The sequence below is a fragment of the Scardinius erythrophthalmus genome (assembly GCF_964197995.2).
Source record: "Scardinius erythrophthalmus genome assembly, chromosome: 22".
NCBI classification, from domain to species: Eukaryota; Metazoa; Chordata; class Actinopteri; order Cypriniformes; family Leuciscidae; genus Scardinius; species Scardinius erythrophthalmus.
The window spans coordinates 33,575,436-33,598,627 of record NC_138242.1 but is presented as its reverse complement, the minus strand read 5'-3'; the positions used below and the strand labels follow the sequence as shown (position 1 = coordinate 33,598,627).

At 39.4% G+C, this 23,192-nt stretch overlaps 1 protein-coding gene across 3 annotated transcripts; it reads left to right on the top strand.

Annotated features, from left to right (window-relative positions):
• Window positions 1–608: 608 nt before the first annotated feature.
• On the top strand, window positions 609–18,293 carry top1mt (DNA topoisomerase I mitochondrial). 3 transcript variants are annotated; one of them, XM_081352720.1, is made up of 22 exons: window positions 609–766; window positions 916–1,004; window positions 1,958–2,036; window positions 2,106–2,155; window positions 2,261–2,300; window positions 2,932–2,957; window positions 3,058–3,112; window positions 3,180–3,284; window positions 3,371–3,597; window positions 5,026–5,141; window positions 5,333–5,454; window positions 6,125–6,247; window positions 8,548–8,735; window positions 9,296–9,440; window positions 10,011–10,154; window positions 10,887–11,069; window positions 11,519–11,587; window positions 12,301–12,415; window positions 12,546–12,673; window positions 14,901–14,995; window positions 15,719–15,868; window positions 18,076–18,287. In XM_081352720.1, exons 2-22 carry the CDS (start codon window positions 952–954, stop codon window positions 18,176–18,178), a joined length of 2,316 nt encoding a protein of 771 aa, XP_081208846.1. In that variant the 5' UTR covers window positions 609–766; window positions 916–951; the 3' UTR covers window positions 18,179–18,287. The 3 variants fall into 3 exon arrangements, with proteins under 3 accessions (XP_081208846.1, XP_081208845.1, XP_081208847.1); XM_081352719.1 differs by having other exon boundaries at window positions 653–766; window positions 2,258–2,300; window positions 18,076–18,293; XM_081352721.1 differs by having other exon boundaries at window positions 719–766; window positions 2,258–2,300; window positions 15,719–15,809; window positions 18,076–18,292.
• The last annotated feature ends 4,899 nt before the right edge of the window (window positions 18,294–23,192 follow it).

The following is a 23,192-nucleotide window of genomic DNA, read 5'->3' as shown; positions in this document are numbered from 1 at the left end:
TATCAATATTTTTTTTTCACTAGTGATAATGTTGATTTCTGATATCATGAATGTGTTTGTTACTAGTAAGAAAGCCATTTTAGATTTCTGAAATTACTCTCCTAATTATTGATATCAGAAATACATATTCAGACATCAGAAATAACAAGAGTAACATGTTGAAATACATTTACAGATATCAAGATTTAACATTTCAACTGAATTCTTGATATCAGGAATTTATATTTTTACTGTAACAAAGTAGCCTTTTTATTGATATAGAAATGTATGGTTTTTACTAGCAGAATTGTATTTCGGAACTTCTAAACAATTTAATTTGAACGGCTGCTCATATGGTGACATTTAACTAGTGAAAATACAATAACAGATATCAAGAACTATAGTTTTTACCAGTTGAAATTTAATTTAAGATATCAACGATTCGTATTTTTTGCGAGTGATGACGTCATTGTTGATATTTTTTACTATGGAAATGTAATTCCTGATATCAGTTAATATCCTCGGAATGAATAAAAGTCAAAACTGCTTGCCACATAAATCACCCTGTAAAGATATATTCCTTCCAAACAGCTAAACAAATGCAATGGGAGTTCACCGACCACAGTGTTGAGGCTCCGGGGATCATGAGGAAAGACTCGTGCACGGGTGGTTTGTTCCAGAAGGTGGCGCTGTGGCTGATTTTGCGCACTTGATTAGAAGAGGAACTTAAAAACTTTCAGGTGTGACAGGTGACATGCATTCTGATGCCGCTGCGAAGTCCTCTCAGGTACGAAGAGCTTTATCAGATCACTAATGTTCGACTCGAGTCTGTGTGAATGTGACTAAACTCGATTAACTCATTCCGAATTAAAACGGGTCATTAGTAATACTTCTGATGCACGCGGTTAATTAGACACTGATCTGCTGTCTTTACAGTGACTAGTGCAGAAAACACTGGACCAACTTTACAGGATGAAACTGGAAAAGGAAGGACATGAGAAGAGCAGTAAGAAACACGAGAGAAGGTCAGGATTCTAGCAGTGTTTACGTTATAAAAACGTTACATTTGAATGTAAATGTTCACGAACGTTCCATTTCGCAGACATTATGTTACAGAATGTACGGAGAACATTCAAATGTACGACATTTAAAAATAAGAACGTCAAACTAAAACGTTTCATGAACGATGTATGAATAATGTTTTTGTTGTTACGTTTTGAGAACATTATTGAAGACCAGATAACTTTGAGGCGAGACACCCCAGGGGAATAAAAATAATTGATAGTTGTCACCATACTTCACCAGTTGATTTTCATTAATAATTGCAACAAAAACTAATTGTATCACAAGTTTTCTGAAATATTGTTTAAATATGCAAATTAGCCGTTATATAATTAAATATGCACTAATTTGCATAATTGTATAGAACAAAAAGTCTGAACATTGGATGAAGACCGGTTCAAAATTCTTTTTGAATTTTTTTTATATATATTAGAGTCAAAGGATATCTCTATTTATCAGTGCACAAATCTAATACATTCACAAAAATAAATAAATTTTTGCCATTTGTTTAGGAATAAACTGTATAAAGTCCAGAAAATTATATACAAACAAAAACATTCAGAATATAGATAAGAATAAAAGTGTAAAGTTTGGTGTATTCAGTATGTAAGTGTTACTGAAGTGGAGATTTATGGCTCAATGTAGGAGGAAAAATTCATTTAGAGAAAACAGCGTGTAAAGATATACTGTAACTGACAGATAATGCCCAATAAAAAAACACTTTTATGAAAAGTCCAAAATCTCAAAATTTACAGATGCCTGAAACAACACTGGTTTTGCCTGTAGTGTCTCTCCTTAAACGAGCGCTCCATTAACTCATAACTGTAAGAGCGTTCCCTGTTATCTGGAACGGCGTCATGCGAGATGAACAGGGATATTGCATGTTTAATTAACGAGGAACTCTTGCATGTGTCAGTGAGAAGAAGTCCAAGCGTTCCTCTAAGGACAGAGGAAAAGACTCGGAGTTGAACGGCAAACACAAGCATTCCTCGAAGGTAAAGCATCATGACAGAAGAGCATTAAATGATGATGCATGTGTGTCTGAAGTGTGCTGTCATTTCTAGAAGAAACCGTCGGACTCAGGGGAACGTCAGCAGGAGTCTGGAGTCTCCAGGTGTGTCTTCAGCTCTAATAATAATGATAATAATGATGATGATTATAATAATAATGTAATGCATGGAGTTCTGTGTCCCTCACGCATGTTCATCTGTTTTAGCAGCGGAGTTAAAAATGAAGCTGGAGATGCTGGCATGGATGTGGTGAGCATCGTTTAAAGATATAAAAAATAAACATTCTTTATTGGCATTGAAAGTTCCATGAAGAATCTTTAATAACATCCATTGCATAAAAGAAAAAGAAAAAAATGCATGAACTCAAAGGCTCTTTAGGGCCGAAAAAGCTTTATTTTTAAAGTCCCCCTGTGGTGTAAATCCAGCTTTTAATGTTGTTTATGTGTCTATGTGGTGTTTTTAATGTGCTTTAACACAAACCATGTGTAAATTCATAAGTCGACAGCATTGCTGAGTATTTCCTCCTTAAAACTGCAGTGAACCAAAGACAGTCTCAAAAACACGCTTTGAAATCGCTGGTGTTTCTGACGTCACAAACTACCTTGTAACCAATCAGATCAACGTGTGATCGTCAACCAGTGGATCTCTGAGCTGAGTGAGTGGAGGCGGGGCTCATTTGCATATTCATAGAACCACGCATACTAAATGAGGCGAGGGTGTCGAGTTACATTCAAGATATTTTAAGGCGTGAAGAAAAAAAAATGTAATTATGGTGATCAAAGATGAGTTTTAAAGAGATAAAGTGATTGTCTACAGGGGGACTTTAAGAGCAAACACATTCTCAAGATGGAAACTGAGGTTTTCTCATGTTTAATTGCAGGATGCAACAGCAGATCCGGATGAAAGGCAAGAGATCTCAGTTTCACTTCTTGTGATTGATTAATTGTGCAACTTTCTAAAGTGAGTGTGAGTTAATAAAGCCGGTTATGTGTGTGTGACGCGTCAGAACTCAACATGACGGACTCGAGAAGTCAATCCCGCCGGACGACAGCGAACAGAAGGTATTCCGACTCGGGATTCGCTCTTTTCTGCAGGGTTAGTGTTTAAACGCTTCCGTTTGATTCTCAGATTCGATCAAAAAGCTGCAAGGAGCGTCTCAATCATAAAGAGAAGAAAGATCTGAACCATGCGGAGGAAAACCTCAGAAAGGAGAGGAAGAAAGACTCACATCAGGTGTGTGTGATAAATCAGGTGTGTGTTATAACAGGGTTCGCACAAGTAAAGTGCTTCGATGTTCATCAGCGTTTGTGTTGGTAAAGCAGGAGAAGGACGGAGAAGAGAAGAAGGTGAAGAAGAAGAAGAGGGTCAAGGATGAAGAGAGCGAAGAGTCGGTGAAGAAAAGGAAAAAGCAGAGTTCTGAACACGACAAACCGGAGAAGAATAAGAGGATCAAGAAGGAAGGAGACGAGGACGAGGAGGAGCGGAAGAAGAAGGAGAAGCTGAAGAAAGAGGACAAGAAGGACGAGGAGTCTGATAAGTGGAAGTGGTATGTGTTTTCCTTCAGGTAGTCTTAAAACATGTATTTGATCTGTTCAGCTCCTAAAATTAACTTCATTAAACTTGATTTTCATTTTGAAATCGACTGAATATCAGAATTATTAATGTTACAAACGTAATGCAATTTCTCTGCGGTTCATTTTTCATTCTTAATTTTCAATTAATCGTTTTTTTTACAGGCTTAAATAATCTTTAATAATTGTTACTCTTAGTTAAAAAGTAAATGAAGAATGAAGTGACATGTGCGGAACTGTTATCGTGCAGTTGCCGCCGGTCGGACACGCATATATGTGACGCACACAGATCTGTCGTGCGCATGCGCAGTGAGCACATGTCAGCTGTGGCTGCTCCTGCGGGGAATGAAAAGATGTTTTTGCGTTATTTCGCGATTTATTTATATTTCAACGGAACGTAATAAAGGCGCTTCGCTCGTTTCCAATGTCAGCCGTTATTATACTGGAGCCGCAGCGGCTAAAACACGGTCAGACCTCAGGTCAGTTCAGAGCTTCACTAGCTATGATGATGAGATCACATCTGCGCATGCGCGTAAAGTGAAAGGTTGACGACACGGTAAACTTTAATCGGATTATAATGTGGATTGCAGCTTTAATGAGACATTTTGCTAAATATTAACACAATTATAAAATCATTTAATGAATATTTATAATTAATTACAATATATTTTTTATTATGTTAATATAATTGTATATTATAATATTTTATATAAAGTAAATTCATCTTTATTAATTAATCTTTTTATATAATAATCGATAATTTGACACAATTATGTAGAATTTTGTATTGCTTTGAGCTCATATGAAATGGTGCAAGATTTAATATAAGATTTATTATAATTTGTAATATTAAATGAGAATTTATTTCATATTATATTCATTTAAAAAAAAATCCGTGGACATCAGTCATGCAAATCTGTTTTTCAATAAATAATTAATTAATTAATTAATTATTTGTACAGTTTAAGCACATGATTGTAGAATTGTGTATTCAGTTTCTTTATTGATATGAATCAGTGTGAGACTGTTTATTAAATATTATATTAATGTTGTTTTTATATTATTTTAACATTATATTTAATATTTAATATTATTTCAATATGATATTTTTATATTTTAAATAATTCGTTAAATTTTATTCACTTCTCATAATTTATCAATAAATAATAAATTATTCTTAAAATGTTAATTTTTACACATTAAACTTGCATAAAAATGTATTAATATTTGAGGTTGGATTTGCAGACACAATATATTTACTGTTAATGTTTCATGTTTTTCATGCGTCTGCTTATGATTGTCCTGTGATTCTTCATGTTTGTTTCTAACGCTTCACTGTTTCTGTGTGTGTGTGTGTGTGTGTGTGTGTGTGTGTGATGAATAACCTGCGAGTGAATGTCCAGGTGGGAGGAGAGCAAGTCGTCGGACAGTCAGAAGTGGAGCCGGCTGGAGCACAGAGGGCCGTACTTCGCTCCGGAATACGAGCCGCTGCCGGATAGCGTGCCCTTCTATTACGACGGTAAACATGTCATGTGATCAAGTCGGCTCTATTCCCACTGCGCTTTATACAGTGCTGATGGTTTCACAGCAGCTTCACCGTAATAAACAGCAGAATAAGTGTTGATACGATGCTGAAAGACTCGTGTGTGTGTGTGTGTGTGTGTGTGTGTGTGTGTGTGTGTGTGTGTGTGTGTGTGTGTGTGTCTCCAGGGCGGCTGCTGAAACTCAGTCCAGCGACGGAGGAGATCGCCACGTTCTACGCCAAGATGCTGGACCACGAGTACACCAGTAAAGAGGTGTTTCAGAAAAACTTCTTCACGGACTGGAGGGAGGTCAGCACCCAACTCTAATCTCTCGCATAAACACACTATTATACTCTTATAAAGGCTCCTAATGTTTCTGAGTCTCTTACAACAGTTTTACAAAAAACACTTTAATCTTCAATCTTGAAACGCTTCGTTTGAAGATTCAGTCTCTCTAAGCTCCGCCTCTCTGAGAGCTGCTCTGCTCTGATTGGTCAGAAAGCAAACGCTCATTATCATATCTGAATCTCAGCTCTTGATCTCAGTGATGCGAACAGTGATGATGGCGTGGGTTTCACCGTATCAATCTCAGAAAACAGCGTCTCCTCCACACGAACAACACGAGCCAAACTCTCCCAGTCTCAGATACACTACAGTGTTTGAGGGCGGAGCTAAGAGATGCTGCTCAGCCAATCAGGACTACAGGCAGGCATTATGCTCATTAGTTACACTGTTACATTGTAACAGGAAGTGAGACTGAATTACTGACGACTCGTTTCAGTTCAGAATCACTTCTTTCTTTTAGGCGACAACTTTTTGTTGTTCGCTTGTTAAATGTGTGATCTATCCCTTTAACTCTCATTCTTTCTACTTTTCATTGAGTAAAGTTTTCTCTCCGTATCCCGGTTTTCAGTGGAGTTTGAGTTCTCTTTACACCCCCGGTAAACCTAAACTCATTCTTGAATGGTCCTGTGTTCAGGAAATGACTGACGAGGAGCGGAAGCTGATCAAGACGCTCTCCAAGTGTGACTTCAGCCACATGCACAAGCACTTCGTGGAGAAGTCGGAGGAGCGGAAGAACATGACCAAGGAGGAGAAGCAGGTGTGTGTGTGACACAAACACATTTAAAGGCCATGTTGCAGGTTAACAACCACTGTCGATTAATGGGTACATAAATCACTCAAGATATGTATATCATTTTTAAAATGTCCCAAAAATGGCCTTAAAGCCTAGTTTTTTACGTTTTTGGTATTAACGTTTTTTTTACGCAACTCGGTGATGACGTCACGTTGGGGAGAAGTGGAGGAAAGGTAGCCTCAGCCGAGTATTATGGTGCGTTCAAAGTCATCTCGTATAGATCGTATTTACGAGTTGAATGCCACCACAATGTCGTAAATACTTAATAATTAAATGCATGGTCCGAGGAGAATGAGTGGAGAGTTGGTGAAGTGTTCTGGTGAGTTGCTATCATTTAACAACGCAGCAATGAGCACTGGAGCTAGTCTACGAGCAGCAGTGCACAATAACCACACTTTTTTTTTCTTTTCATCTACAAATAGAAGGCATCATGCTAGCTATATGGGTGTTTCTAAGCGTTTATCTCTTCCTCCGGTGAAAATGTTGTTGCAAACGTAGCCGCCGCATGTCTGTCGCTGTGTTTGGCAGGTGCTTGTGTGGGCGCCGGCGGTGCCGTCCCATGGAAACTGCGCTGGAAAGCTTGTGCTGTAGGGAAGTGAGTGTGTTTTGGTCGCTGGTCGAGGAGCTCACCTCGCACCAGATGTGACGTGCCTCACTCAGCATCCAGAGTTTTTACACCCAGCACAAACAGTAGATCACCATTGTCAATCTACCTAACGTTATATATTTCTATATATTTATCTATCTAGCTGCTAGCTATCTATGCTATTGCTAACGTTATGCTATCTGGCTGTCTGCCTACCTCTCTATACTAGCCTATCTATCTATCTATTTATCTGTCTGTCTATCTATATCTATTTATTTATCTATAATCTGCGCTAACGTTATCTGAATACTCTCGTCTGCTACTCGTCTCTCTAGTCACTCTCAATGCGGGCCGCGGGCTTTGGTAAATTCTCTCCCCAACGTGACGTAATGGCATTGTGGGGGAAAGGAGAGTCGTTGCAAACCGCTCTACTTTTTCGTATTATATTCCGCTTTGTGATACCCAACGACATAAAATACAATGGATAACAGTTTAAATGTTTATTACCAACAAGTAAATAGCACAAATTCGATGAAAAAAAAAACCTGCAACACAGCCTTTAAGAGTGTGTAGGACAGCAATTCTGTACTGCAAATCTTTTCTTACTTAGTATTTCTGTCTTGTTTCCAGTCCAAATATCTAAAAATTCTTAAATCAAAATGCATTTACTAGAGGAGTAAAATACTATAAGATATTAGGTCTTGTTTAGTTCAAATTGAGTGATTTATTTTTTTTGCTTAATTATCTGCGAATGGGGTCAGAAAAGTAATCTTAAAGGTGCAGTGTGTAAGTTTTAGCACATCTAGTGGTGAGGTGGCGAACTGCACCCAACAGAAGTTACAGTGGCCGACAGGAAGTGATGTCATCGTCTGAGACAGCAGAGAGTAGCAGTTAAGGAGGTTTCTTTACAAAGATATAGAAATTATGTTTACTTAATTATTCAGTAAAACGATGTTATTGTGAATATTATTGTGACTTGTTCATCATTGTGTCAGTGTTTTATTCGCTGACTTTAGCTGAAGCTTCTTTACACGAACAACAACATAGTGTTGAAACGCGTTTGTCCGTTCAGAGCCACCGTAGAAACGTGGATGTAAGCGGACCCGCGGTGTGTGTAGAGAGAAATGCTTATTATAAGCCAATAAACACACAACGCTTCTTTATGTAAGCTCTTTATACACCACTGAAAACATAGATATGAATATGATATTGCACTTATGTCAGCAGATCCTCCTAAATATTACACACTGCACCTTTAATTCAAACGGAAACAAGATTATTTTTCTGACCCCACTGGCAGATAATTTTGCTTGTTTTAAGCAAAAACTCACTTTATTGATTTATTTCCCCAGAAAACAAGACGATATATCTTATGGCATTTTACAGCTCTAGTAAATGCATCTTGATTTAATAATTGCTTGATATTTGGACTGAAAACAAGACAAAAATACTGAAGTGAGAAAAGCATTTTTTTGTAGTGTATTTGTAAAGAAAGACTTCATGCCCGTATTCACACACACACACACCCATAGACTGAACGCGTTATACGCATCGGTTTGCTGTTGCTCTATTACAGCAACTGTAGTCTCCTGTCATCACCGCTGAGAAACTCTGTATTGTTAAAGCGCTGTATAAATGAAGGAGACTCGACTAGTGTGACTCTGTGTGTTTCAATCAGGTCCTGAAGGAGGAGTCCAGTCGTCTGATGGAGGAGTACGGGTTCTGTGTGCTGGACGGACACCGGGAGAAGATCGGGAACTTCAAGCTGGAGCCTCCGGGTCTGTTCCGCGGGAGAGGAGAACATCCGAAGATGGGAAAGCTGAAGAAGCGCATCCAGCCGGAGCACGTCACCATCAACTGCAGCCAGTGAGCATCTCATCTAATGCTTTATCTGATCAGGACTGAGACAATCGATTCACTTACATCACTATCACTATAGCGATTATTATTTACACTATTTTTTCCAGAATCGATATTAATTCAAATTAAATTGCTTTACTTTTGTCCTTTGCTTGTAGACGAGTTTTATGAATTCACTTAATGACCACTGTTTTTGATTATAAAGTTGTATTAAATCATAAAGCATAGATTCCGAGCTCAAAATTAATTTCAATGGGACTAATTGTCAAAAATAATGAATTATTCAATTTGAGCTATTTTAATCTTTTAATGATTAAAATTTAGTTAAAATTAAATAGAATTTTAGGGAAAAAAATAAAACCGATTTCTCAGGGACTTATTATTATTATTATTATTAAAATTAATGAATGATTAAATTATGGATTCTGTTGTTTAGACATTGTTCTTTTAATGATTAAAATTAATCAGAATTTTAGAGGGGGGGGGGTGATTTCTCAGAATCTTATGAATGAATTAATGATTAAGTTTAATCACGGTGCACAAGTATTTTAACTCGTTTTCGTCAGAGACTCCAAGATCCCAGAAGCCCCTGCAGGACACCGGTGGAAGCGCGTTCAGCACGACAACACGGTCACATGGCTGGCGTCGTGGCTCGAGAACATTCACGGACGGCCCAAATACATCATGCTGAACCCCAGCTCCAAACTCAAGGTGTGTGTGTGTGTGTGTGTGTGTGTGTGAGAGTTTGAAAAGCGTCTTTCTCTCTCGTTCTGTCGCTCTGTTCACACTGAGACGGTGTTTTTATTAATGAAAACGAAGCTTTTTGAAAACGCTCTCCAAAGTGGAAAACGTGAAAACGCTATTTTTTCTAAATGTCATAATCATTTGTTAACAAACAGTATTCATTATCTCATTAGCCCATTGTTTCTGCATTAAATTAATACATCTTTTAAATTAATACATTTTTCGCTAACTGTGATTTTGTATTATGTACATTTCTGAAATACATAACTCAGTTTCCTCTTTTTTGCAAAACATGAGCCGTTGTGTTTTAGACAAACATATAATGATGAGTGAGACATATAACGGCACACATCTATGATGATGATGATGATGATGATGATGATGATGATGATGATGATGATGATGATGGTGGTGATGATGGTGATGATGGTGATGATGGTGATGATGGTGATGATGATGATGATGGTGGTGATGATGGTGATGGTGGTGATGATGGTGATGATGGTGATGATGGTGATGATGATGGTCTGTGCTCAGGGCGAGAAGGACTGGCAGAAGTACGAGACGGCGCGTCAGCTGAAGGTGTGTGTGAACGCCATCAGAAAGCAGTACAAGCGCGACTGGACGTCCAGAGAGATGAAGAGCAGACAGAGAGGAGTCGCCATCTACTTCATCGATAAGGTGAGCTCGTCACTGATGCAGAGCCAGAGGGGGCGGAGCTTGACATCCAGCTCCACCTCTCTGGACATAACAGGTGGGGCTTAAAGACCCAGCCACACCCTGACTTAGATTAAGCTCCACCCACAGGGTTCGTACAAGGTGCTTGATTTTTACTTTTTGAAATGTAAGTCCTGGAAAAACCTTGAAAACCGTCATATGAAAAGGTGCTTGAATTATTGAATTATTGTCTTTTCACTCAAGATTACCACTGCAGCTCGTCTGATATAGTTATAGAGTCACTTCTCATGGCTATGAGTGTGATATTGCTCATATAAATATCCAAGTATATGATACAGCTTTTATTCTTCAAGTCAATCATATATTCATGGCAGAAGAAATTAGATTTAATAAGGAAAGCGTTATCTGTGTCATAAAATCCTTTCACTGGTTATAGTTCGGCAGTCATTGCCTCTGCTGCTCTTTATTTCTGCCATTTTAGTTTATTAGTTTATTTTTGTTTATCGATTTACCTTTTTTATCATTTAAAAGATAATGAAGATATCGTTTGATAAGTGCGATCTCTGATTGTAGTTCTAGAAAACCAAAAAGTAGTGCTTAAAGTCCCGAAAAGTACGAACCCTGACCCCGTTAGACCCAGAGAGGCTGTGCCGTGAGATCCACACGCCTGATTCACACAGATTGTGTGTGTGTGTGTGTGTGTTCTGATCAGTGTGTGTTGTGTGTGTTGTCCAGCTGGCCCTGCGCGCGGGGAACGAGAAGGACGAGGAGTCGGCGGATACGGTGGGCTGTTGTTCCCTGCGTGTGGAGCACATCTCGCTTCACCGGCGCCTCGACGGACTCGAACACGTCGTGGAGTTCGACTTCCTGGGGAAAGACTCCATCCGCTACTACAACAAAGTGCCGGTGGAGAAACAGGTCACGCTAACACTGCTGTACCTCGCTCACTTTAACCCTCATGCTCACTTTAGACAGAAAAAAAAAAAATAATAATAATAATAATTATATATATATATATATATAATATATTATTCATTGCATTCACAATTTTTACAATACAGTTAAGCACATTTTTTTTTACTATTTTTATTTATTTTTTTTGCTTTTTTTCCCCAATGAACCCCTTCACATTGTGCTTGTTCCTCCATCAAGGCTAACTTGTTGATGTACCTGTCAAAAAATTCTGTTTTCTTTTTTTAAAAACGTTTTATTTATTTATTTATTTAACTTCATATCTAGTTGAAGGAATCTCTAGGATTTGAGATGAATGAATGCATTATTAAGTATTATTGAATGTGAGATATGATTATGGCAGCTTTATTTGTGTTTGTCATGATTGATGTGTTATTCTGATCTTTCACTCACAGGTTTTCAAGAACCTGAAGCTGTTCATAAAGCACAAGGATCCAGAAGATGATTTATTTGACCGAATTACAGTAAGTGCTGATTGTTGAATCATGCAGTTAAAATAATCATAATATTCCTTAAAACTCATCTTTGATCACCAAAATGACATATTTAATTGTTTTTTCCTTTTAAAAAAATTCTTCATGCCTTAAAATATCTTGAATGTAACTCGACACCCTCGCCTCATTTAGTATTCGCGGTTCTATGAATATGCAAATGAGCCCCGCCTCCACTCACTCACTCAGCTCAGAGATCCACTGGTTGACGATCACACGTTGATCTGATTGGTTACAAGGTAGTTTGTGACGTCAGAAACACCAGCGATTTCAAAGCGTGTGTTTGAGACTGTCTTTGGTTCACTGCAGTTTTAAGGAGGAAATACTCAGCAATGCTGTCGACTTATGAACTTACACATGCTTTGTGTTAAAGTACATTAATAACACCACATAGACACATAAACAACATTAAAAGCTGGATTTTCACCACAGGGGGACTTTAAATATAGTCAGTTGACTTTTTTCTTTTGTAATCTTTTTTTGTCTTTTTTTATTTAATTTTTATAGTGTATATATAGTATTTATTTTTTAATTTCAGTTTTAGTTTATTTTACTACAAGCTAAACTAAATGACAATTGTAAATGTTTTCTTGTGAAATCACATGTTACTAACCAGCACTAAATCATCCCAGCATTCAGTCTGTTGAGGTTTATGACATTATAACGTGTTTTTCTGTTCTGTTCAGACGATCAACCTCAACAAGGCCCTGAACGAGTGCATGCCGGGACTGACGGCCAAAGTGTTTCGAACCTTCAACGCCTCGACCACACTGCAGGATCAGCTCAACAAACTCACCACAGGTCAGAGGTCATCAGAAGGATAGCAGAATATTAAACTAAGGGGACATTTGCTCTGACTGAACACTGAGAAGGATTTGCATCTTTTAGATCTTCATAACCAGAGTTCATGTTCACACTGATGTTCTTTCAGAGGACATGACGGTGGAGGAGAAGATCCTGTCGTATAACCGAGCGAACCGAGCCGTAGCGATCCTCTGTAACCACCAGAGGGCGGCGCCCAAGACATTCGAGAAATCCATGCAGATCCTGCAGGAGAAGGTGCGGCATAATCCATAATCCACACATCTCAGTACGCACTGCTGCTTCACATTCAGTTTCAGTATTAATGAACTTTGCAAGACAAATTGTGAAATATTATTCCAATGTAAAACATGTGAATATATAGTACAGTGTAATTTATTCCTGTGATCAAAGCTGAATGTTCAGCATCATTACTCCAGTCTTCAGTGTCACATGATCCTCCAGAAATCACTCTAATATGAGGATTTGATGCTCAAGAAACATTTATGATTATCATCATATTTTTGTGGAAAATGTGCACCATCCAGAAATTTGGGATATTTTTTTAAATATACTTTTATTCAGTTAGGATGCATTAATTTGATCAAATGTGACATTTATAATGTTACAAAAAGATTCTATTTCAAATAAATGCTGTTCTGTTGATCTTTCTGTTCATCATCAAGAAAAGGGGGGGAGGGAGGAGGGGAGGGGAGGGGGGGGGTCTGGGGTATTATTTAAATAAAATATTATTTACAAAGAGTTTAGCCTAAATTGATTACCTCACAACAGGGCTACAATTAGCCACAAAAACTTATTTCTTTTTTTCTTTATTCCCTTAAATGCCTATTAATCAATAACTAAAATAACACATTAGCTTGAAAACCCCTGCAATTAACAAACAAACATTATAGACCGTTCTTATTTATCCTTATTTAGATTGTATTTAATAGATTTCACTTTGTAACTGTAAACACATTTGCAGTTGGTTCATCATTACATGATTGGCCTGTATACAGCATGTGTCGCCATATGTGTGTGTTTTGTGCATCTCACGCACGTGTTTCTGGATTAGCCGACAGTGTGTGTTTCTGGATCTGTTACTGTTTTTTTTTTGTTTTTTTCACTCTATACGTGTAGCGTAAATTATCCGAAAAGCTCTTTCCAAACAAAACAACCGGTTAATTTCAAGATGGCCATTTTTTAATTATTTTAGACCGGATCATTTCAGCTACGTTGATACAGCTTACCCATACGAAAGTTTCTGTTATGACATCTGTTAAAGTAACAGTTTCTATTCAGATTTTCGAACAATATTACAGTTCATCATCCAAGATTATGTATTTACCTCACGCGTCTGATGTGAAGTTCTGCGAGTAAGAAAGACGCGCACTGATAGAGAAGCATTCCCATTGGCTGCAGTCTGCAGGCATTGGCCAATAACAAAAGACGACATAGCGCAGCCAATTTTACAGAATGCCATTGATAAATATCAATATCCCTCTAAGTTTTTATCATCATATATTGTGCTACGTTTATGTAGCTATTATATTGTAGATAAAATATAGTAATCGTTACAATGTCCACAAAAAAAAAAAAAAAAATATAACCATTTGTTTTTTTCGACTGGAACGCCGACCCCCCTCGAAATTCACTCCCCACATTGCGTCCCCCCCCCCCATTTCCAGCCCTGATTATAATAATTAATGCGCAGAATAAAGGGGCGGGGCCTGGTTGAGTTAGTTAGTAGTGTGTTAAACTGGCGGTTATGGTAAGGGGCGGGACATTTCCCAAACACACTCGAAGCGCCCGGCCAATCACAACACACTGCTCCAGCCGACCAATCAGAGCACAGTGTGCTTTTCAGAAGGAGGGGCTTCATAGAGACAGGAAGTAAACAGAGCGTTACTGACAGACTGGGAAGAGAGGAGCCGCAACAATGGAGAATATGAGGAGAATAATCAACATTCAAGCAGGAAAACCTGTTCTAGTAGAGCCTGAAACAATTAGACTTGAAATTAATTCAATTCAGTTCTTGAAGAGTGTGTTGCAGTATTTAAGACACATAATGAAACCGTTTTCTGTCGTGAATCGCTCGCGGCGCGTGACTCTAAGGGTCAGATGTTATTGGACTCGAGGTGGTTTTGTAACTACAGGAAAGTGAAATGGGTTTTTCGTTCAGCTCTAAAATCAAGGTCACGACAGGAGCTTTAGAGGACGAGGCTGTCAGAAATAATCTCACACACACACACACACACACACACACACACAGTGTAAAGTGCAGAGCTATTGTCCGGTCGCTTATAGCGTTCGACCTCAGCTGAGACCCGAGCGATGAAAGCAGAGTCAACACACACACACACACACACACACACACACACACACACACACACACACACACACACACACACCTAGAAGAGCCGTGTGTGTGGTCTGGTCAAATGTGACACATTCGCTTTCTTCTGTTTGTCTGTTGATGTTGCAGATCCAGAAGAAAAAGGAACAGATTGAGGAGGCCAAGAGAGAGCTGAAGGAAGCGAAGCGAGCGCATAAAGACTCTCCGTCTGACAAATCCAAGAAGTAAGAACTGTTTTTAACTCAAGGTTAGTGGAGTTAATGGTGTGCCAGCAGCTGGAGAAGAAACACTGAGACGGATCCACACACACACACACACACACACACACACACACACACACACACACACACACACTCGTCCTCAGCCGTTTGAAACGGTGAAATTACCTTCAATCTGACATTTCTTTTTTTTTTATGATCTATTCTAATGCAGATAGGGTTGTATCATTACATTCAGAAATCATGGTTAATAAAATGAAACTTTTGGTAAATGGTAAATACATTGAAACAAACATGTCTTAGTTCCCCTCGGATTATCAGGATTTAGAACGGGAACAATGATACAAACACAAATTATCGGAGCATTTATAATAAACCCCAAGCCTAAACTACTGTATTAGAGAGCAGAGGCGTGTGTGAAGTGATCTTCCTAATTCAACACACATACAGATGTCTGATAATAATTACATTTATATACACTTCTGTGGAATAAGTCAGTGTTTCAGATGATACAAAATGTGACTACCAAAATGGCAAAATCTAAAAAATTATTAATTTTAATTAAAAAATTATATATTTAAAAAAAGAAGATAATTCAATGTTACCCCTCTCTCTCTCTCTCCCTTTCTCCCTCTCTCCCTCTCTCTCTCTCTCTCTCTCTCTCTCTCTCTCTCTCTCTCTCTCTCTCTCTCTCTCTCTCTCTCTCTCTCTCGTTCTGTCCATCTTTAGGCTGGTGGAGAAGAAGGAGAAGCTCGTCCAGAGACTGTGTGAACAGTTGAAGAAGCTCCAGCTTCAGGAAACGGATCGAGAGGAAAACAAGGTCATCGCTCTGGGAACGTCTAAACTAAACTACCTGGACCCGCGCATCACTGTGGCCTGGTGACTACTGACACTCACTCACTCTCTCACTCTCTCACTCACTCACTCTCTCACTCACTCGCTCACTCACTCACTCACTCACTCACTCACTCACTCACTCACTCACTCACTCACTCACTCACTCACTCACTCTCACACTCACACACACTCACTCTCTCACTCACTCACTCACTCACTCACTCACTCACTCACTCTCACACTCACTCACTCACTCTCACACTCACTCACTCACTCACTCTCACACTCACTCTCACTCTCACACTCACTCACTCACTCACTCTCACACTCACTCACTCACTCACTCTCACACTCACACTCACTCTCACACTCACTCTCACACTCACACTCACTCTCACACTCACTCACTCACACTCACTCACTCACACTCACTCACTCACTCACACTCACTCACTCACTCACTCACTCACTCACACTCACTCACTCACTCACTCTCACACTCACTCACTCACTCACACTCACTCACTCACTCTCACACTCACTCACACTCACTCACACTCACACTCACACTCACTCACTCTCACACTCACTCACTCACTCACTCACTCTCACACTCACTCACTCTCACACTCACTCACACTCACTCTCTCACACTCACTCACACTCACACTCACTCACTCACTCACTCACACTCACTCACTCACTCACTCACTCACTCACTCTCACACTCACTCTCACACTCACTCACTCACTCACACTCACTCACTCACTCACTCTCACACTCACTCACTCTCACACTCACTCTCACACTCACTCTCACACTCACTCTCACACTCACTCACTCACTCACACTCACTCACTCACTCACACTCACTCACTCACTCTCACACTCACTCTCACACTCACTCTCACACTCACTCTCACACTCACTCTCTCACACTCACTCACTCACTCACTCACTCACTCACTCACACTCACTCACTCTCACACTCACTCTCACACTCACTCACACTCACACTCACTCACTCTCACACTCACTCTCACACTCACTCTCACACTCACTCTCACACTCACTCTCACACTCACTCTCACACTCACTCTCACACTCACTCTCACACACACTCACTCACTCACTCACTCACTCACTCACTCACTCTCACTCTCACACTCACTCTCACTCTCACACTCACTCTCACACTCACTCTCACACTCACTCTCACACTCACTCTCACACTCACACTCACTCACTCTCACACTCACACTCACTCTCACACTCACTCTCACACTCACTCACTCACTCACTCACTCTCACACTCACTCACTCTCACACTCACTCACTCACTCACTCTCACACTTACTCACTCACTCACTCACTCTCACACTCACTCACTCACTCACTCACTCACTCTCACACTCACTCTCACACTCACTCACTCACTCACTCACACTCACTCACTCACTCACTCACTCACTCACTCACTCACTCTCACACTCACTCACTCACTCACTCTCACACTCACTCACTCACTCACTCACTCTCACACTCACTCACTCACTCACTCTCACACTCACTCACTCTCACACTCACTCACTCTCACACTCACTCACTCACTCACTCTCACACTCACTCACACTCACACTCACTCACTCACTCACTCACTCACTCTCACTCTCACACTCACTCACTGTCACACTCACTCACTCACTCACTCACTCACTCTCACACTCACTCACTCAACGTAGAAAATCGAACCCAATTCGAAATCTTTTATCACGAACGAGTGTTTCAGAGGCAGTGTATAAGCGTGATTGACAATGTCAGAAACCGAAGCAAAACACTGCGCACCGGTCCCCAATCAAACTCCAGCATTAATTAGGTGGAAAAAGCGTCACATTTACTGTCGTAAACGGCCGAAAGTGCCGTTAATGCCCTGATTAACTTAAGTCTTCGTTTTCTGCTTGTTTCAAAGCTTTCATCACTCGCTTGAAGTAGATCAGGGCCTTTAGCGAGATGGTCCTCACTGCAGAACACAAGATCCAGGGGGAGGAGTTAGATCCAGATCCAACTCCTCCCACCTTACATATACCTGAACCTACCAGTCTCCACCCCTTAGATCTGGATCCAACTCCGCCCCCTGGATCTCGGGTTCTGCAGTGCTACTGCCTTTAGCGGTGATGATTGACAGATTTATTGATAGATTGAGTTTAGATCACGATGACGTTCTAATCACATGATGTTGCTTCGCTAGGTGTAAGAAACACAACGTCCCCATTGAAAAGATCTACAATAAAACCCAGCGGGACAAGTTCACCTGGGCCATCCACATGACGGACGAGCACTTCCAGTTCTGACCCTGAACATCTCTGCGGTTCGCTTATCATCTTGTGTTTTGTTTTGAGTTTATCTGTTGTGTAACATGATGATGATGATGATTATGATAATAAAAAGTCTAGTTTGATCACTTCACTGCTTCGGGTTTGATTGACAGCTGTCATTCGTGTTCTGATTTGCATTTCATATGAACACGTCAAAAAATCCTGATGGTTTCTCCCGTCGCAGCTCTTCAATATTTGATCATGCGCTTCCGCCGGTGACTCTAGATGAGGGAGAGGCTGCTCTCTGAATGTCAACGTGCCGGCGTCCCGAGGGATCGACGAGGTGTTGCGATCGACTCCTCTGCGTTTCTCCCGGTGTCGTCAGAGAGTCGGGATCAGCTGGAGACTGCAGTGGGATTAGGCCCGGATTAGGCTTTGCTCTGAGAGGGAACGGCTGGGAATAATAAGGGATCCGCAGTGTGTTTGCAGGAGTTTCTAATATCGTCTGTATCTCTGTAGAGCGGGAACTGAAGGGTTAATCAGGAGACATGCGTCTACAGTCCAACCGAACATTATTACACCAGATGTAATCTTTTACATTATTTCACTAGTGTGATCAGGACACTATAGTTCAAAGTAAACTGTGACATATTATACCCAAATATTCTTCATACAGGGACTAAAATGATTGGGACACTTTGAGCTGATCATGTTCTGCTGAAGTGTGTTTTCTTTAATTGCTAATGCTCTTTTTACACACAGACTGAACACAGTGAAGCATTGCTTGGTGATTGGTTGAGCTAAACTGGTATTATCTAATTGTGTAGTTAAATTTAACAGCTGACAGATATTCAACATAATTCATGTGTGAGACAGTCTAACAGAAGGACGGACAAAACGAGTTCTGCTCATATTTCATTACCATTTTCTAAACTATAGCGAATAAACTGAGATGATGAGAGGAATGTTGAGTCGTCTTTGGTTTACTCAGACGTGTTCAGACAGACGCTAGTGTTCCGCTTCGTTAAGAGTCAATCACTCTTGTTTCTCTTTGATTCTGATTTCTCTGACTCCATTAGGTTTAGTTTCTCCTCCTGAAGTGTTTCTCCTGTGTTCGACTGTATTAAAGCTGATGCTTTTGTTTCTCCAGAGACCTTTCTGAAGTCAGCCATGTCTGTTATCCGCCATCTTAGACTACTATGCTTTTTATTTATTTATTTATTTAAGTAAAATAAGTTCAGCTCCGTCCTCTCACAGTTTGCCTCCGATGATCCTGTAGTTCAGGGTCAGATCCATAGAGCCCAAAATATGATCATCCTATTCCTAACATCTGAACGACGTCTGTCTTTTACAAACACACAATTTATACACAAACTAATTTTAGATATACAATATAAATTTCTCATTTTATTATATATTTTGTATATAATGTGTATGCATTTATTTAATTTTAGTCTTTTTATTCATTTATTAATTTTAATCAAATGTATTTACTTTAATATATCTGTACAATTTTTGCTTTTTTCTCTTGACTTTTACAGATTATTTTAATCAAATTTATTTATTTTAATATATTTTTTAACGTTTTTCACTAGACTTTAACACTTTATTTTAATCTAATATATTAGATGTATTTTTACGTTAATTCTATGTTAATTTAACATTTAAAGCACTTATTTATTTTTGATCTAATTTATTACTTTTTTTAATATTTATTTATTTACTTTTTATGGTTGATCTATTTTTAAATTTAACATGTAAGCACTATTTATTAATTTATATATATATATAATTTATTTACGTATTTTAATATTTTTTTACTTTTTTTTTCCACAGTTTTTCTAAAGACTTTTCCCTGTATTTTAAGTGTTATTTAAATTATTTATTTATTTATGGGTGAGTAAGTAAAGATGGCAATTAAGTTTTGTGGCTGTATTATGCTAAACTAGCCTGAGATTTCTTCCCTGTTGTGCCGTATATCTGAGGCTTTGGGAACAAGAACAAATGTAGGGCGGGGCTTGATTTTGTCGGTTTGCTATTGGCTGACCATGTGATTGACAGGTTGCCCCGCCCTCATCACCAGAGAAGAGATGCTGCAAGAGGAAGTTATTCTGATTCACGATTACTAAAATAATGATGATGATGTGCACCCATAAATAATTTAGAATAAACAGTGCAATATTTCAAGGTGAATTTAATCCAGCTAAAGATTTATTCAACCCAGTTGTTTCACCTACATTTATTTCTCTGAGTCTGTGAGTGTCTGGCAGCTCGACATCATGTTCCTCCAGGAGCTGTCATTCAGGGATTGTAGTGAAAATGACATTAGAGATGTTGATTATGTGCCCTTTGACCCTCAGGGGTTCAATAATATCAGCGTTAATCGTTTTTTCATTACGCAGCCCAGATTAATACATGTCTTTTTCTAATTAAGGCTTGTTCTCGTCGTGACTGTCTCCTGCTGGTCGTGTGTTTATGCGGTTTCTGAGTCCCATCTGGACCATCAGTCGCTGCGCCACATCAAAGCTTTCGGAAGAATGGCGGGAAAACAGAACGATGTCCGCGATCATCCGCACAGCCGGTGATTGACAGTTTGTTTTTCTGCTCGGCACGGAGTCGATGAGGATCTGATGAACAGCGGCTCTAAACTCCTTCATGTGGTTTCTGAGGCAAAGTGCTGATTTATTCAGAGGAACAAAGAACAAACACGACTGTGGTTCATGATGAATACTGAGAGTTTGTGTTCCTCTGCACTTTAAATGAAGCCAAAAAGACTGTCGCTTTTGAGGCTTTCCATTCTATGATCCCAAACGTAACAAGTCCCCCTGTAATCAATAATGTTATCCAGTAAAACTCATCTTTGATCACCAAAATTACATATTTTTAAGTTTTTTCCTTGAGAAAAATTAGTTATCTTGAATGTAACTCGACACCCTCACCTCATTTAGTATGCGCGGTTCTATGAATATGCAAATGAGCCCCGCCTCCACTCACTCACTCAGCTCAGAGATCCACTGGTTGACGATCACACGTTGACCTGATTGGTTACAAGGTAGTTTGTGACGTCAGAAACACCAGCGATTTCAAAGCGTGTTTTTGAGACTGTCTTTGGTTCACTGCAGTTTTAAGGAGGAAATACTCAGCAATGCTGTCGACTTATGAACTTACACATGGTTAGTCTTAAAGCAGATTAAAAACACCACATAGACAAGCTGGATTTTCAACATAGGGGGATTTCATTCAAGTTGATCTTTTATATTTTATGAAACATTTTTTTACTAGTTTCAGAATGTTCATGTTTGCAAAATGATCGAATGAAATGTTCCCATGACGTTTTAATAACTCAATGTTTTAAATGCTTGGAGAACATTTAGAAATCACATTTTAATAGATCAATGTGAACGTGTTTTTGTTAGCTGGAGTTTCCTTTGGTTTTCAACGTTTCTTTTTCACATCCATGTCTCGTCAGATGTGTTTCTCTAGATGCACGGAGAAGTGAAACGCAGGTTTGACCTTGAGAATAATACGTTTGGCCCTCAGGTTGTAATTCTGCTCCATCTGGCTAAAGCTCTTCATCTTTCTTTTGTACTTCCAGAACGCTTGATTCCCTCCGCCGGTAATCAGTCTTCTCAGCTGCGGCACAGGTTTTCCGAACAAGGATTTTTCCCGCTGTTTTATCCTGCGGATTAGTGGCAGTCTGGCAGTCGAGACCCATCCTAACAGAACTCGTTTGGGTTTGCTTCTGACTGTCGTTTTCACTGATTTTACCATGTAAATGAGCCTCAAACTGGGGGCGTGTGGCCGATGTTTCATAGTAAAATCATTTATCAAACCTTTTCTGCCGCCTCCAGACGTTATTACTAGTGGGAATCCGTTTATCCGTAAATGAGACGAGCAGAGCACAACTGAATTAAGCATCTCATTTTAAAACGGGCGAAAAAGTTTGTCTGATTCTGCCTGTGGAAAATTAGTCTTTACAGAAGAAGCATTAGATTTCGCACCGTTTGTGTGAGTTTGATTTGCGTGTCTGTCATCTGGCAGTCTGCCATTGCATATTTAACGGCACCAAGCTGTTTTTCCTCCTGGTTTTCTCCTCACTGAGGGATGAGATGCAGGCGTTCTGAACGTTCCGGGCCGTGTAACTCCAGCAGCTCGCCTCTCAAATCAGCGTTTGTTTACATGTGTTAGTCTGTCGGCGCAGCAGATGCACACACACTTACAGCTGTTACAGCCGCCTCATGAAGCGAGAACACGGAGAGATGAGCGACAGCTTCTCCGATGGCTTTGGGTTCATCCCGGCTAACAGGGAACGCTCTGGGCCCAATCTCCCAAAAGCACGCAGACAGCAACACAGATCCGGCCCACATCTGGAATCTGTGGAATCCACACGTACCGGATCTGGGCCGACACTGTGTTGCTGTCTGGGATTGTGAGCCCAAGTGTAATTGGTTTACAATCAACTCAGGCGTACAAAGCTTTGGGAAATGATTGTCTAAAAGTTCCGACCAAACGTTCTTCCAGTAACATTAAGAGAATGTTCATTCAAACTTATCTGGTTTTAGATGATGTTCTCATCGTTTATGGAACATTTTTTAAATGTTACTTGTTTCGGAATCTTTCAAAGAAATGTTACTTGTTTCGGAACCTTCAAAGAAATGTTATTTGTTTCGGAATCATTCAAAGAAATGTTATTTGTGTCGGAATCTTCAAAGAAATGTTATTTGTTTCGGAATCATTCAAAGTAATGTTATTTGTTTCGGAATCTTCAGAGAAATGTTATTTGTTTCGGAATCATTCAAAGAAATGTTACTAGTTTCGGAATCTTCAAAGAAATGTTATTTGTTTCGGAATCTTCAAAGAAATGTTATTTGTTTCGGAATCATTCAAAGAAATGTTATTTGTTTCGGAATTTTCAGAGAAATGTTATTTGTTTCGGAATCTTCAGAGAAATGTTACTTGTTTGCGAAACTTTCAAAGAAATGTTACTTGTTTCGGAATATTTCAAAGAAATGTTATTTGTTTCGGAATCTTCAGAGAAATGTTACTTGTT